The sequence below is a fragment of the Cydia splendana genome, chromosome 1 (assembly GCF_910591565.1).
Source record: "Cydia splendana chromosome 1, ilCydSple1.2, whole genome shotgun sequence".
In the NCBI taxonomy this organism is placed as follows: Eukaryota; Metazoa; Arthropoda; class Insecta; order Lepidoptera; family Tortricidae; genus Cydia; species Cydia splendana.
In genome coordinates, this window is record NC_085960.1 from 21,373,119 (window position 1) to 21,388,874 (window position 15,756).

Below are 15,756 nucleotides of genomic sequence, written 5' to 3' on the forward strand. Positions count from 1 at the left end.
TGGCTATCTTTTTTTTTTCCTATGTACGTTCACCGATTACTCCGACGACTTCCAAGGTGTTTCCGTATTATATTCGGTTCTGGTCTGATGATGGAATCCATGCGGAATTGAGGGAACTCCTCAATTTTTAAAGGCACGTGTTAAGTGATTTCGGGGTTTTCTAAAGTAACTCGAGCATTTGCTTCCGAAAACCACCAATTTGATGTACTGCAACTGTAGCCTTACCACGAGTTTGACATTGACATATTTGCTAATGTCTTATGCATCTAAATGTAACTTTTTATGCATCTCGCTCACACTAAGGTTAGTACGAGCGAGATGCATAGGAAGTAAGTTACACACATGCTAGCGAATATATCAATGTCAAACTCGTGGTAAGCTGGTAAGGCTACTGATCGGGGGTTAGGGTTAGGAGTTAAGAGGTCAGGGATTAAGGGGTCGGGGAATGGCGGTTGAAGGGTTGCTGGTTCAGGATCGAGGGGTTCCTGGATCAGGGGTTGATGTGCTGTGAGGTTGAGTGATCGGGGGGCTGAGGGATTGGGTCAGTGGCGGGGCGGGCGGATGGATTTAGTTGACAGGAATTATAATTTCGCAGACGGACTCGAGAAAATTCCTGATTACATATTTACTAAAGTAATAGGTACACGAATTTAGTGTTATACATGATCTTGTTTTTCATTCATGCGTCGCGCTCTTAACAATGCGTTCAAACTAAAAATGGTAATATAAAAACTTTTTACATAAAAATTAAACCGACTTCAAAAAGGATGAAATAAAATATTATCCTTTTTTATGTCTATGCGTTACCAACTGATATGTTTGAAGTCGGTGCCAAGCCAAGTAGTAACAATACCAGTCAAAAATAATCAGCTTTATGGCTTTAAATCCCATTAGAACTGTACTAATAACTATCATAAATGTGTAAAGAATCCTGTCTGCTTCTTTTGTCGCCTTTTCATGGCTAAAGAACTGAACCGCTTTAGGTGAAATTTGGCAAGAAGGTAAATTCCTTGAATTGTTTTATATTTTGAAATGTAGTCCTCTGGATAAGGGACGGGAAATAACTCAGTCCCAATCCCACACTTGCGTGCTATAGACTGTTCGAGCATTAGTAAGAAATGCTCTTTAAAAAATACGACGGCAAAAAAATGCATTTATATTAACACTAATGTGCCGACAAACATATGCTTCAAAATTTGGCTTGGCACCGACTTCAAACATATCAGTTGGTAACGCATAGACATAAAAAGGGATAATATTTTATTTCATCCTTTTTGAAGTCGGTTTCATTTTTTTTGTAAAAAGTTTTTATATACTACTTATTCGTTCTAAAAGCCGCAACAGACTACCGGACCGCACCGCGACCTTGGTGCGCCGCACCACGTAATAACATAATAAACTTTTATATTAAATAACAATTTAATTAATAATATAAGAAATTTTTATCTTATATTTTATTTTATTTTCATGAATATAGTGCTAAATAACTTTAAAAACCAATTTAATATCGTCCAAACGTTTAACTGTGGCTGTATAAGATTCTGCCTTTGCTCATTTACGCAAGTGTAATAGTGGTAACACACTATCGCACCGCACCAAGTTCATTGTGCGACGCACCCATAAGTAAGAGCAAGAAAGCGATATCTCTTTCTCGCTTTTAGTTATCGGTGCGTCGCACAATGACCTTGGTGCGATGCGATAGTGTGTTACGGCCTTAAGGTTTAAAACAATATTTTTGGTGTATTCATTTTGGTTCCCGCCTTATGGAATCGAGTAAATAGAATTCAACGAAAGAAATCAAGAATAATTTGTTTTTAACAATTTACTTACATCATTTTTTATAAAAAAAGGATCAATGTGGGATTAGTAAAATTAAACAATTAACAATCGTTCCAGGCGAGGAAATAAAGACAGTATTTTTCCATTTTGTTTCCACCCAGTTGTTCGTGGTACGGGGACGCAGAGGAGTACACCACTTTTCTGCGCTAGAGCATAAACGTATCACTTTCTGCGCAGCTTTTAGAACAACAACGACCCACTTTCAGAGCATGAGATATGAAAAATATAATAATTTATGCTTTCTGCAAAAAGCAAGCAAGCTGCAAGATTTCTGTAATCTATAGATTCGATTTACCATCAACGTAAAGCAAAAACTCTGTATACGTCTATATCACATGTTTTTGTAGGTACATGTGTTTAGGCAAAAGCTATATAAATCATCTGACAAAACAACATTACCATAACTCGGCACTTCCCTGAAATTTCCTATCTTTCCTTCAATCTTCTACCGCGACAGGTGAAAGGTTATGAATAGACTGTTATTCTTTTCCTTGACGTTTTTTTTTGCCGTTGCCTAATGATAGGGTCTCTATTGGTTCCCATAATTTTTTCGTTCCGATTTTTTCAGTCCATAACGTTTTCCATCATAATTTTTATTAGTCATATTGTCAATAGTCATACATTTTAACTATATAAATTGCAGTTCCGATTTTTGCAGGTCATTATTATTGTTAGTCATAAAATCTGTTACTCATAATATTCAAAGTCCAGAAGGTATACTATTACATAATGTTGAAGGCAATAAACTTGCTTACAATAATCGTTGTAAGGTCTTTTATCGCAGGTTATAATGATAAAGTAGGGGCTCTATTGCATTCCCTAAATTTCAAGTTCCGATTTTTTTAGACCATAACGTTTTCCATCATAACTTTTATTAGTCATATTGTCAATAGTTATAAAATTAAACAATACAAATTGCATGCTTGCATGCTACCTACCTTGGGATTATTTTAAATTTGGCTTACTGATTTCCTCGATGATGTAGTTTATTAAGCCATTTCGTCCCGCCAACGAGTCGACGGAGCCCCGCTTCGCGGGGCTCCTATTTCCGCTCTGAGGGACACAAGGTAACTAACGAACCTACCTGAGGAAACAGATTTTTTATTGTTTGGCTTACTGATTTCCCCGCCATGTCTTCTTTTACATGTAGCTTATTAAGCCATTTCGTCCCCCCAACAAGTCGACGGAGCCCCGCTTCGCGGGGCCCCTATTTCCGCTTTGAGGGACACAAGGTAACTAACGAACCTACCTGAGGAAACAGATTTTTTATTGTTTGGCTTACTGATTTCCCCGCCATTTCTTGTTTTTCATGTAGCTTATTAAGCCATTTCGTCCCGCCAACGAGTCGACGGAGCCCCGCTTCGCGGGGCTCCTATTTCCGCTCTGATGGACACAAGGTAACTAACAAACCTACCTGAGGAAACAGATTTATTTTTTCTTTATATGAAGGATGTTATTGATTTGGTTTCTTAGACGTAATTCATTTTAGTCGTTAAAAATGGGGGTCCCTTTGTTTGACATAATTATTGAAAGTCATAATGTTTAATATTATAGCTCCTAAATATTAGAATATTAGAGGATATCATTTTCTGACTATCGAAATTAGAAACAGTAAGTTTATGGGAAACAAAGGGATGACATTAAAACGATATGATTTACGACCATTAGTCCGATAAAATATATGCCCTAAAATATTTCTGAATAATTATTGATATACCTTTGAATGTTATACTCATCAATTTTATAACTTTTGTGATTATAACGTTTAATATTATAGATGTCTAACATTAGAACTATGAAACGTTATACTTAACGAAAAATATGACTATTGATGTTTATGTCCATAAATTATATGGATATCAATTTCTGACTATCGAAATTCGAAACAATAAGTTTATGGGAAACAAAGGGATCCCCTAATGATATTTTAATTAGGATTTCTCTAATATGTATCCCATCAAAAACATTACATGTAAAAAGATGCAAGTCTCGCAAAGCAATTCTTCTACTACAAAAAAGTTTTGAGATGTTATATGAAACCAAATCGGTTAGTCAGTGCCAGGGGGTGTTAAACCGTATCAATAAGATATCTTTAATTTATAATACGTATAATGACTTTTGAGAACCCTAATAAACAAATGGTTATAGATACGCTTTAAGGACTTCAATGTTTGTATAAAGACGGAACGGATGTGGTTGCTATTTACCTACTTCATCGATATCAACAGCTTTGAATGATTCACGGTTAGTTTCACTAGACTTAGGTATGTAAATATGTATATCGACCGGTATATGAACCCGTGAACAAGATGCATGTATAACTGCGTCGAAATATCGGGAGCTCGAAAACAATACAAAAGGTAATCACGGTTCATATCCCGGTCGATACTTATAGGTAAGTTCATCGATATTGTTGCAGTAAGTACAGGTAGAGAATAGCTTTTTGAATTTGTGGGCAGGGCACAGTCCGGCACAGTATCAGACAGAGTCAGAGATGCTCAAATTTTTGACATTTAATATCATCTACCTAATATAAATAATATCGTAGGTACCAACTGCTCGTGTTAAACATTTGAAAGGACATGTAAGTACATACATAATGTTATGTAGGTACTTACCTATTGGACTATTTATGTTATCCTATCTCCAAATTGTACATTTAATAGCATTGTATAAAGTGGGTATGACTACTATGATATAAATCACGAATAAAACTTTACGTGTTAAATCGCAGTGCGTGTATTGGTGGGAAATATTAGGGGTACCACGCCCTTTTAGGATATGAGTAACAGGGACTTGAATAGGAGGTGAGGGAGGAAAAACACGTTGTGTCATTTTAGTAGGTAGTAAACGTTGATTACGAGCTAGGCCAGGCGTGGTTCACTCCGCGATTTCGTCGCTTTGCTACAGGTAGCGAAAAGTACATACATCTGTTCCGCCCCAATTTTGGGGAAAGTCATAAGCCGCGCGTGGCGCTGTCGCCACCTAGCGGCCATATCTGTGCTGATCGTAACAGACGCGTTTTGTTAGAGAGTCTCTCTCTCTCCCCGTCCGCATCTCTGCGTCCCCGTCCCACGAACAACTGGGCGGAAACAAAATGGAAAAATAGTGTCTTTATTTCCTCGCCTGGAACAATTGGTAATTGTTTAATTTTACTAATCCCACGTTGATCCTTTTTTTTATAAAAAATGATGTAAGTAAATTGTTAAAAACAAATTATTCTTGATTTCTTTCGTTGAATTCTATTTACTCGATTTCATAAGGCGGGAACCAAAATAAATACACCAAAAATATTTTTTTAAACTTTACACTTGCGTAAATGAGCAAAGGCAGAATCTTATACAGCCACAGTTAAACGTTTGTACGATATTAAATTGGTTTTTAAAGTTATTTAGCACTATATTCATGAAAATAAAATAAAATACAAAATAAAGATTTCTCATATTATTAATTAAATTGTTATTTAATATTTAAAATACTTTTATTATGTTATTACGTGGTGCGGCGCACCAAGGTCGCGGTGCGGTCCGGTAGTCTGTTGCGGCTTTTAGAACGAAAAAGTATAAAATTAAAAAGTAAGAGGCAATCCCCCTTATTTTTTTCATACTATAATGAACAAATCATTTTAAAATGACTGCAGTTTGTTAAAAAATGTGTGTTTTCGTAAATATTGCAATCTAAATTATTTTCGCTAGGGGTATTAATCTTCACACATGTAAAGTCTCCGATTGCAAGTAAGTCCTGAGGAAAAAAATCATGGCATCTATTTAATTGGGTACTTCAATTACTGATTTTGCGAAATTGCCTTGTCTTGTTTGGTTTCCTCGCATTCGATATGAAAAGTAGAGTGTTCAACTCGGGTGAAAGGCACCATTTCCGTCTCGGACTATTGGCGCTCGAACGCAGTGAGAGCGCCAAACTACCTCGACAGAAATGGATGCCTTTCAACCCTTGGTTAACAATCTACTATACATATTCTGTGGCTAGGCGTTTAACTATGCAGGTATGTTGAAACAAGGTGAATCCTGAGTTATTTTGCAATAAAATATAGATATATTTTCTACTAAATAAAAGGTAGACTAATTTCGACAACTTATAAACCTTTTTTTTTATCAAGCATCTGTGAGCGATACCTACTCCAAATTTTTATATTAAAGGAAACATTCGACAAATTATGTTATGTTATATCAATTTCAATGACAATGGGAAAGCCTCATATTACTAATTAAATTGGACCACTTACTGAAAAGGTACTTAGAACCAAGGCTCCGCTTTTTCTCTTTCAACTTATTCTTGAGTATTCTCCTCTTCAGACGGCTAAGCACCATGTCGGCTTCGTCCACACTTTCGGACGACGAAGTGCGGACAATCCGCAAGTTTTCCGACACGGACTGACTCCGCTGTCTCATGGTTACACTCTCTAAATGATTCCGTGGTTCGATTTCTGATAAGCCACGTCTGTACATTTTTAGGCGTTTATTCATTTCACAAGCCGTCGCCGCGTCTGTGGGAATATTAATGAATCCGTTCTCTGATGTTGTATCCCGTATTTTTTGAAGACGTGATTTTCGTAAAAGAAACTCGGGACAGTCGTGGTTCTTCAATGCTTCGGGAGAATTTAGTGAAGAATTCATTGTTTTTCGCCGGTGTACAGCAAACCAATCCGGATTAGATCCGGACCGCGAGGGTAAGCTTTTTAAGTAAGTGTTCAGGAACGATACCTTATTGTGAGGCCCATTATACAAAGCTCCAGATTTGGAACGCGCCAAAGTGTCATTTTTATGCTCTTTTGTGGAACCTCTTCTTTGAATGGCATCTTTCAATGACTGGGATTTATGAAGCATTGTGCCCATTTCAATTTCAGATTCGTTCTTTTTTACATCCATTGAAAATTCAGACGAACTTTCTGTTGAAGTTATGCCATTCATTTTCAATATTGACTTGGTTTCGGTTTCATTCGATATTGGCTTCGTGTCATCGATAAAGCTTTCGTTGTCAGAACTTTTGTAACTGCTAACTTCACTAGCGCCTTCGGACTGGAAAGGGGTGGTTTCGAGGCTATTTATTTGCAAATTAGAAAAGTTCGTGTTTAATGTGAGTTTACTTGGAATGTTTGTTACACTGCCGCAATTTCGTATAACGTAACGTTTATTACCTCTCTCAACATTATCGTTAATTACGACAGGCGTACGAAATACTCTTGTATAAATTTTGTCTCCAGCGACGGAATTATGTTTCCTAATCGAGTTCTTGCCAATGTAATGTTTGAAATCTTTCTCTCGCAATGACTGGCTTCCCCTGACGGAGAGCTCTTCGCAAGTCTTTATGGAAACGTTTTCGTCATTTGTCTCCACGAGGAGATTTCCTTCACTATCAAAAAGTTGTATCGTAGGAAATCTGATCCCAGGAGACAGATTTCGCGTCCGTAATTCCCATTTTCGATGGCAGGGCTTTCTCAACTGAATTCGAATTACATTATCATCTATTATGGGAACGTCACTATGATCACTGTCTTTTTTTTCGGACATGGTGATAATTTTCTTGGTGGTTTGTCAATAACACGTTACGCTTTTATCAGCAAACACTTGTTTATTTACAGTCAGCTGTTCAGTGTTAATTTTGGCGCGTCGCCAGGCAAAGCGTTTCACCCGCATTCTCGTTAAAATAGTTCCAATGTCATATTTGTTTTTCAGCTGATAAATAGAATATATTAGGAACACAAAAATGGCATATTTTAACTAGGAAACTAGTATCACAGACACTCGGTCACTTTCATTCACTGTAAATGATTACTGAATACGACACTGTAACAAACAGGCGGTGTTGAAAACGGTTGCATAAGCTCGCGTGCCGCGATGGCGCGTAATTGCATCGTCTAATGAGTACTCGGATTTAATTTGCGTCAGTTGGCCAGATCTGATTATCAGAGTCGGGTAGATTGGATATGTCGAATCGATCGATCACCGAACATTATAGACGTGAGGACGCGCCCGCGCGGTCGCAATTTCTCGCGCGTTTTTCGGTGCTTCCGCGCTTGTTTTTGGACGTTCGCGTCTCCGGACATTTCTGCACTGCGGGCTAACAGTGAAATAGATGCGAGACACTATAAATAGAGACCGCCGTGTTGGCCGGCTCCCCTTGAACCTATGTGTGTAAGAAACATGACGGCACTGACGTAGGCGCAACAACTGTTCGCACTGACACAGTTTTTCACTTGACCATGCAGCGTGCAGCGTGGCCATACGAGCATGCGTCGCTGACTAATGCGAACAGCTGTACTGCAGCGTAATTTGTAGATATTATTCAATTGAACGGCGGTGTTTGTACTACCTTCTGATTGTTGAATACCTACATTGTATTGAATGAAGCAATGAATTAAATGCCGCGCTGCGCGCTGTCAAGTTGTTCAAACTAAATTGGTTAATTTGAAGTCATAGAAAGAGTCGAATGCTTTATCCATACATTCATTCCGTTAACATACATCACCATATTTGTCTACCTGTCTATCTGGCCACAATGGTACTTAACATCTGTAGGTACGTCTAACTGAACGACTTTTACCTGATACAGGTTTATTTGTTTCATTTATGACAATGTATTAAAAAGATATATAAGTAATATGCATTTTTTTTACAGAATATCATTTACTCGTACCTATTGCATAGTCCCAAAACCCTCAAATGGCGATTTTTGACCGGTTAACTGATTGAATATATGTTTATTTTCTTATAACTAATTGAATATATTATTTTGCTAATCCGCGAAAACAAAATTCGCGGATTAGCAAAATAATATTTTGGTTTTAATTAGTATGGATTTCCGCAAAGTAACGCCTGATTCTATTCACTAATTGAATATATGTTTATTTTCTTATTTTTATGACGTGTACCGGTCTATCTAAGGTACCTATTGGTGAACAATCATTTCACAAACATTTAGTTTACAAAAAACATTTGGCAAAATTATGATTCCTAAATACATTTTTCATAATTTTCATAAAACACTGTTTATTTAAATAACTCATTTGACGAATCATTTAACTGACAAAAAGCCATATTATATAATATTAATCGAAAAACATTAATTGATTAATTTCATTATATATTATTAAAACAACGCATGCCAAAAATGTTTAATCAAACACATTGTTTGGTAAAAAACTTTATGAAATCATTACCTTCTGGGTTAAGTAAGTTAGATTAAAATAACTTCGTCCTTCACAGAACGGAACTGCTACCAGAATAAAAACTTTTTACAAAAAAAATGAAACCGACTTCAAAAAGGATGAAATAAAATATTATCCTTTTTTATGTCTATGCGTTACCAACTGATATGTTTGAAGTCGGTGCCAAGCCAAATTTTGAAGCATACCATGACTTGGTGCGATTCGATAAGGATTTACCTACGTTGGATTGCCTTACACGACGACAATGAACGTACTTTCTGTAGGTACAGTCGACGTTAAAAATATGTTTACACTTTTCGCCTTATTACAAAGGAGTAAGGTGCAAAAGTGTAAACATATCATTGACGTCGACTGGACCTAAGAACACACCTCAGAACACACGATCAAACCTTCTTGGCGCAGTCCGTACCATATTTGTCGGCACATTAGTGTAAATATAAATGCATTTTTTTGCCGTCGTATTTTTTAAAGAGCATTTCTTACTAATGCTCGAACAGTCTATAGCACGCAAGTGTGGGATTGGGACTGAGTTATTTCCCGTCCCTTATCCAGAGAACAACATTTCAAAATATAAAACAATTCAAGGAATTTACCTTCTTGCCAAATTCCACCTAAAGCGGTTCAGTTGTTTAGCCATGAAAAGGCGACAAAGAGGCAGACAGAATTCTTTACACATTTATAATAGTTATTAGTACAGTTCTAATGGGATTTATAGCCATAAAGCTGATTATTTTTACTGGTATTGTTACTACTTGGCTTGGCACCGACTTCAAACATATCAGTTGGTAACGCATAGACATAAAAAAGGATAATATTTTATTTCATCCTTTTTGAAGTCGGTTTCATTTTTTTTGTAAAAAGTTTTTATTTTGCCATTTTTAGTTTTAACGCATTGTTAAGAGCGCGACGCATGAATGAAAAACAAGATCATGTTTAACACTAAATTCGTGTACCTATTACTTTAGTAAATATGTAATCAGGAATTTTCTCGAGTCCGCCTGGGAAATTATAATTCCTGTCAACTAAATCCATCCGCCCGCCCCGCCACTGACCCAATCCCTCAGCCCCCTGATCACTCAACCTCACAGCAGATCAACCCCTGATCCAGGAACCCCTCGATCCTGAACCAGCAACCCTTCAACCGCCATTCCCCGACCCCTTAACTCCTAACCCTAACCCCCGATCAGTAGCCTTACCAGCTTACCACGAGTTTGACATTGATATATTCGCTAGCATGTGTGTAACTTACTTCCTATGCATCTCGCTCGTACTAACCTTAGTGTGAGCGAGATGCATAAAAATCTACATTTAGATGCATAAGACGTTAGCGAATATATCAATGTCAAACTCGTGGTAAGGCTACAGTTGCAGTACATCAAATTGGTGGTTTTCGGAAGCAAATGCTCGAGTTACTTTAGAAAACCCCGAAATCACTTAACACGTGCCTTTAAAAATTAAGGAGTTCCCTCAATTCCTCATGGATTCCATCATCAGACCAGAACCAAAAATAATACGAAAACACCTTGGAGGTAACTTCTTCCAAACAAAAAAAGAATTACTCAAATCGGATCACAGGTGCCGGAGTAATCGCTGAACATACTTACATTTAAAGAAATCATCATCATTATCATCAAAATAATCATCATCATCAGGTCTACTTCATCAAATTGGTGGTTTTCGGGAGAAAATGCTCGAGTTGCTTAAGAAAACGCCCAAAACAACATGGATGTGCCTTTAAAAATTGAGGAGTTCCCTCAATTCCTCATGGATCCCATCATCAGAACAGAACCAAATTAAAATGGGACCAACTCGGAGGTAGCTCCTTTCAAATAAAAAAAGAATGACTCAAATCGGACTACGGATGTCGGAGTAATCGGTGAACGTACATAAAAAAAAAAAAAAAAAAATAGCCAAAACCGAATACAGAACCTCCTCCTTCTATGAAATTGAAGTCGGTTAAAAAGAGGGTAGAACTGCGACCCTGCGAGAACTGTTGCGAACAAAAATAAACTGGCATCTGAAAAGTGGGTTATGTTAGGTTAGAAACTAAGAACAACCTTTACGGAACCGAACTGCTTCCAAAAATGTAGGTTAGCTTAGGTTAGAACTACGACTCTCAAACTTATCCTTATTAATCAACATATATATGTTTTTACATTTTTATTTTGTGATTTCATAATGTATTTAATTAGATATTTGTTCAAATATAGGTACCATTTCTAAATGATATTTTAACAATGTAATCGTTTACAAATTTATTTCACCGTATGGCATGCATGATTAGGCAATCATAGTACAGCTTTGAGGTTGTTAAGCCAGGTAACTACGTCGGGTGTCAGTGCATCCAGATCCTCAGCTGGGCCAGGATAGGAGCGAAGAGGGCAGTGCCGAAACATGTGCTCAGTGGTTTGTTCATTTTCGCCGCATTCGCAGAGGGGAGATTCCTTCCAACCCCACTTATGTTGGAAATAATTATAGCGGCCGTGACCTGTTCTCAACCTATTTAGACGGCACCAGATCTTACGAGGTAGGTGAAACCCTTTTGGTTTTCTCGTCGGGTCTGAAAGATAGGGTGTGTCTTTTCCAGCCGTAGCAGTAGACCAGTCAGCTTTCCACCTGTCCGAGATTTTAAAGTTGCTTAGGCTTGGTTTACAAATTAAAATAGGTAGGTAGGTACTTGCGGTTGTGTTTTTATCAAGTGGCTATTTATGAAGTATATGCGGAATAAAAAGTTTGCCAAATTTTTATTTTCAATTTTTTTTTATCGAAAGACCATTTGTAAATCGTTTTTGTGGAAAAATAATCAACCGTATCAATTTTCTTATGACGGTAAAAAAAAGACTTTAAATCGCCCGAGTTGACACTAACATTGAAATGTACGAGTTATAAACAGATCTGTTTTGTTAAAAATAAATTATCTGCATGAAGTTGGGCCAAAAATATTTGAAATTTTTAAATAGAATGTGAAGACTAAATACTTACTTGATAACGTTCCAAAAGTTTTCGAACATCTGTTTGTGTTGCATTCATTATCTTTCTGACAGGGACATCGGCCAAATAATATCATGATTTTTTTAGGGTTTCATGATTTACTTCCTTCACCGTCTGTCTGTAAAATCCTTTTACTCAGGAGTAGGTACTTGTTGAGATGTATCGGGTTTCCCAGAGTTTACAACTTGCAGTTATGAACACTATAAGGTAAGGTGGGGTAAGACTAACATAGTTTATTTTGTTAGGGGCAAGACAAACAGTATGAGGATTCCATACAAGTGATAGTCTTACCCCGGTGATAGTCTTACCACCTTACCTTAGTACTAGAGCCACGTGGGTAGTTAATTTATCAAATTTAAATATGGGATGGTAGAGCTCGTTCCGGAGATTATACTCGTAAATACATAAGTCTTAAACGTCTTTTCTAACCCGCCGTAACCATAGCGCATCTTAAATTCAATATACCAACCTATCTACTATACATACAACACTACTGGTTTCGCTATTGGTTGATTATTAATTAATCACTTTGAGCTATGAAGTGTCCGGTATGAATTAGGTACCCGTCAATTAATAATTAACCAATTCCGTTTGATGCAACTCGAAACAGAATACAAAATACGAGTAGCTGCTCAATCAAAGTTACTCTGGACATAAACTTTTAAGAGACATAAGAAACAGCAAACTTAGCCTTTTGTCATAGCAAAAAGATAAAAATCTCGCAGTGAGTCCAAAGTTATACTATATTGTTTTATTTGTGGCTTTGGGCTTGCTGTATATGGGTTAAATAAAAGTATACCTATAGGGTAACTTCAAATTGGTAATACAAAACACTTGATTTTGGCTCAGTTAATGCCAAATAGTATATTACATTAACCCTGTTGTTAAAATCAGCTACTTATACTGAGGAAAGTAGTGTCACCCAATGTATGGGACGTGCAAATTTTGGTATCGGATGAATTCACTTGGCACAGATGCAGTATACGTAAAGCTAAAACCAATCCAGCCCGGTAGCCATCCGCCACCCCCTGGTGGGTAGGCAGGGGGGCATCCAAAGTTACACGCCGCATATCGGCTTCTATTTACCTACCACCTCGAGTTTGGTATCATTTCCAGATAAATCGGGCATGAGGGATTCATTTTTGAGTCCTTTGATGTTACAGTTTAATAGAATAAAATAAAAATATTGACGAATACTTAAATCAAAATCGGTGTGCTATTTTTTTATTCAACTATTACTATTATCAGCCGAAACTAGAAATGCTAGAAAGTTGAAATTTGCACACCAGGTTACATTTATAATGTGTACAAGAGATAAGAAGCGATTTTGAAAAATTCAACCCCTAAGGGGGTTAAAAAGGGGATGAAAGTTTGTATGGGGTTCATGTTTTATTTTAAGCTAGGAATTTCAAACTTCGTTATAAGATATACTATTAAAATACAAGAAAACCAATTTTAGCGTTTTTGAAAATTCATCCCCTAAGGTGGCGAAATAGGGGTTGAAAATTTGTACGGAGATCAAAAATTTTTTCGAGTGTGGGGCTTGAAACTTTTTATATGTGCATATTATTAAAATACAAGAAAAGTAATTTCGGCGTTTTTAAAAATTCATTCTCTAACGTGGTTAAAAAGGAGTTGAAAGCTTGAATCCATTGCAAACTACTTTGACTGCCCCCCCTGCCTACCTGCCAGGGGGTGGCGGATGTCTACCGGGCTCAAATAGCTTAGCTTTACCTTTACGTATATTACATCTGTGCTAAGTGAATTCATCCGATACCAAAATTTGCACCTTATGACACTACTTCTGACTATGATATACTGAGGAGTATTATGTTTAATTATTGCTAATTTTCTAATAAAACAAAATTCAAATAATTAAAGTCCCGAAGTGTGGTTACTCTACATTAAATATCTAACTGTCACTCTTATTTTCTTTGACAAGTGACAATTACTAATCAATTTTTCAGGATCGGGTTGTCTAATATGTTCTCACCTCTGAGGTGAAAATTTGTATGTACAACACGAGATCAAAGTTATGTACATCTCGTGCGGTTTTGAGTCCTATCCTACACTCAAGATTCTAAATTAGTTTCACTCGTTACGCTCGTGAATCTATTATAGAATCTTTCGCTTGCACGGGACTCAAAATAAGCACTCGAAGTAATATCAAACTTTGATCTCTTGTTGTTTTTGTTGTAAATAACTATTGATTATTTTAAAAGCATGAAACTTAATTGAGGGGCTTTGCTTAGGGAAGATCTGTGTAAAGCATTGATTTTGTATTACCAATTTGAAGTCACCCTGTTTAATATACATTTTATATATAATGTTATATTTCTAAATATTAGTACCTACACACTGGTGAAAATTAAGAACCATTATTAGTATTTTTTTTGGAATTAGTAATTAATATTCACTACTGACAAATTTTGTGTAGCACGTGAAATAATATTCATTAGAAATGGAAAATGGTTAATGGAAAATCGAGTTGTAAATGCGTTCACATTCACATAGGTTTTTATTTGATTCTCGTTAGCAATGTTCTCTTCCTTACCTTATTATTATTGTATATACAATGTACGAAATATAACAGCATTTCATTTCTCATCGTTCTGCATAATTTTTACGTTAATTACTATAAATAAGTGAGTTGGTAAGTAATTTATATCGGTATATAACACTCAATGAACATGAGAAATCAGCTTGTGAAAACTTTTAATTAGTAGCGGCACTTTCAGAAATTCGTGTATGTTGTGCGGTATCGACAATGCCCCCGGCAAAACGGCATTTTCCTGGAAATACAATGTTTCCATAAGCAAGTAAGTAATTATAATTAGATAAAGTGTTTTTACACTTTTTACTGCAGATACTGCAGATCAGTGAGGCAGATTTGTAGGGCGGGGCAGTTAGGAAGAGAGTGTCATTGACTTATATGTATATTAGGTACTTTGAAAACACGGGCTTTACGGGTACTAAGAAGTTTAGTGGGCCAGTTCGTAGGTGCACAAATTGCGATTGTGAACATGTTCGTTGGTGCACATGTTCGCTCGAATTACTTTAATGAACGGGGCCCTATCTTTACTTTTGAAATCTTTGGACAGTGGATATTCAAACTTAGGTTATTCAACTAATAAACAAAACTAAACAAATGGCCATCGGCCAGTGCCACTGCGGACGCAGACGCTATCCATATTTTTTCGGGACAGTTGCCTTCCCCCACCACTTTTTAACCGCCTGCCTTGATCACATGAAATCGCTAGCGATACTTAGGTACTGAATAGTACTGAATGTACTGATACATTGAAATGTTTAACTAGCTCAGCCGAAATAATTAAGAGGGGCTGCGGCTGGTTATTAGCCGGGTGAATCAGAAGATTTCATAAGAATCGTTATTTTAGCTTATACTTTTTCCATGTCCGTTGTCTGTCTGTCTGTCCGTGGCTTTTCTCCGTGATAGTTAGTGTTACAAAGCTGCAAGCTGTCTGATTAAAGGCGGGTTTTCGTAAAAATGTGAAAGAAGCAGAAACTGATTTATAAACAAGAATTTCCAGCATAAAGTCTTTCCATTTGAGCCATTACTTCAATGCTGCATCCCTTGCCGCTCTCGCAAATTGCCGCTTCCTTTATGCATTTTGCAAAGAAACTATTTAATTTAGAAAAGATGCAAACATCGCGAAATATGTTTATTTTTAAAGATTGCCAACTACATTTTTTTTACAAATGCTACTAAATAGTTTAAA

General features: G+C 36.7%; 1 protein-coding gene across 1 annotated transcript in view; it reads right to left on the reverse strand.

Moving 5' to 3' along the window:
* Positions 1–8,135, reverse strand: part of LOC134791982 (uncharacterized) — a 171,587-nt gene extending 163,452 nt beyond the window's left edge. The window contains exon 1 of the mRNA XM_063763083.1: positions 6,083–8,135. Coding sequence (XP_063619153.1) covers positions 6,083–7,367 — 1,285 coding nt within the window. The 5' untranslated portion in view covers positions 7,368–8,135. The remainder of the gene's footprint in view (positions 1–6,082) is intronic.
* Between the last annotated feature and the right edge of the window lie 7,621 nt (positions 8,136–15,756).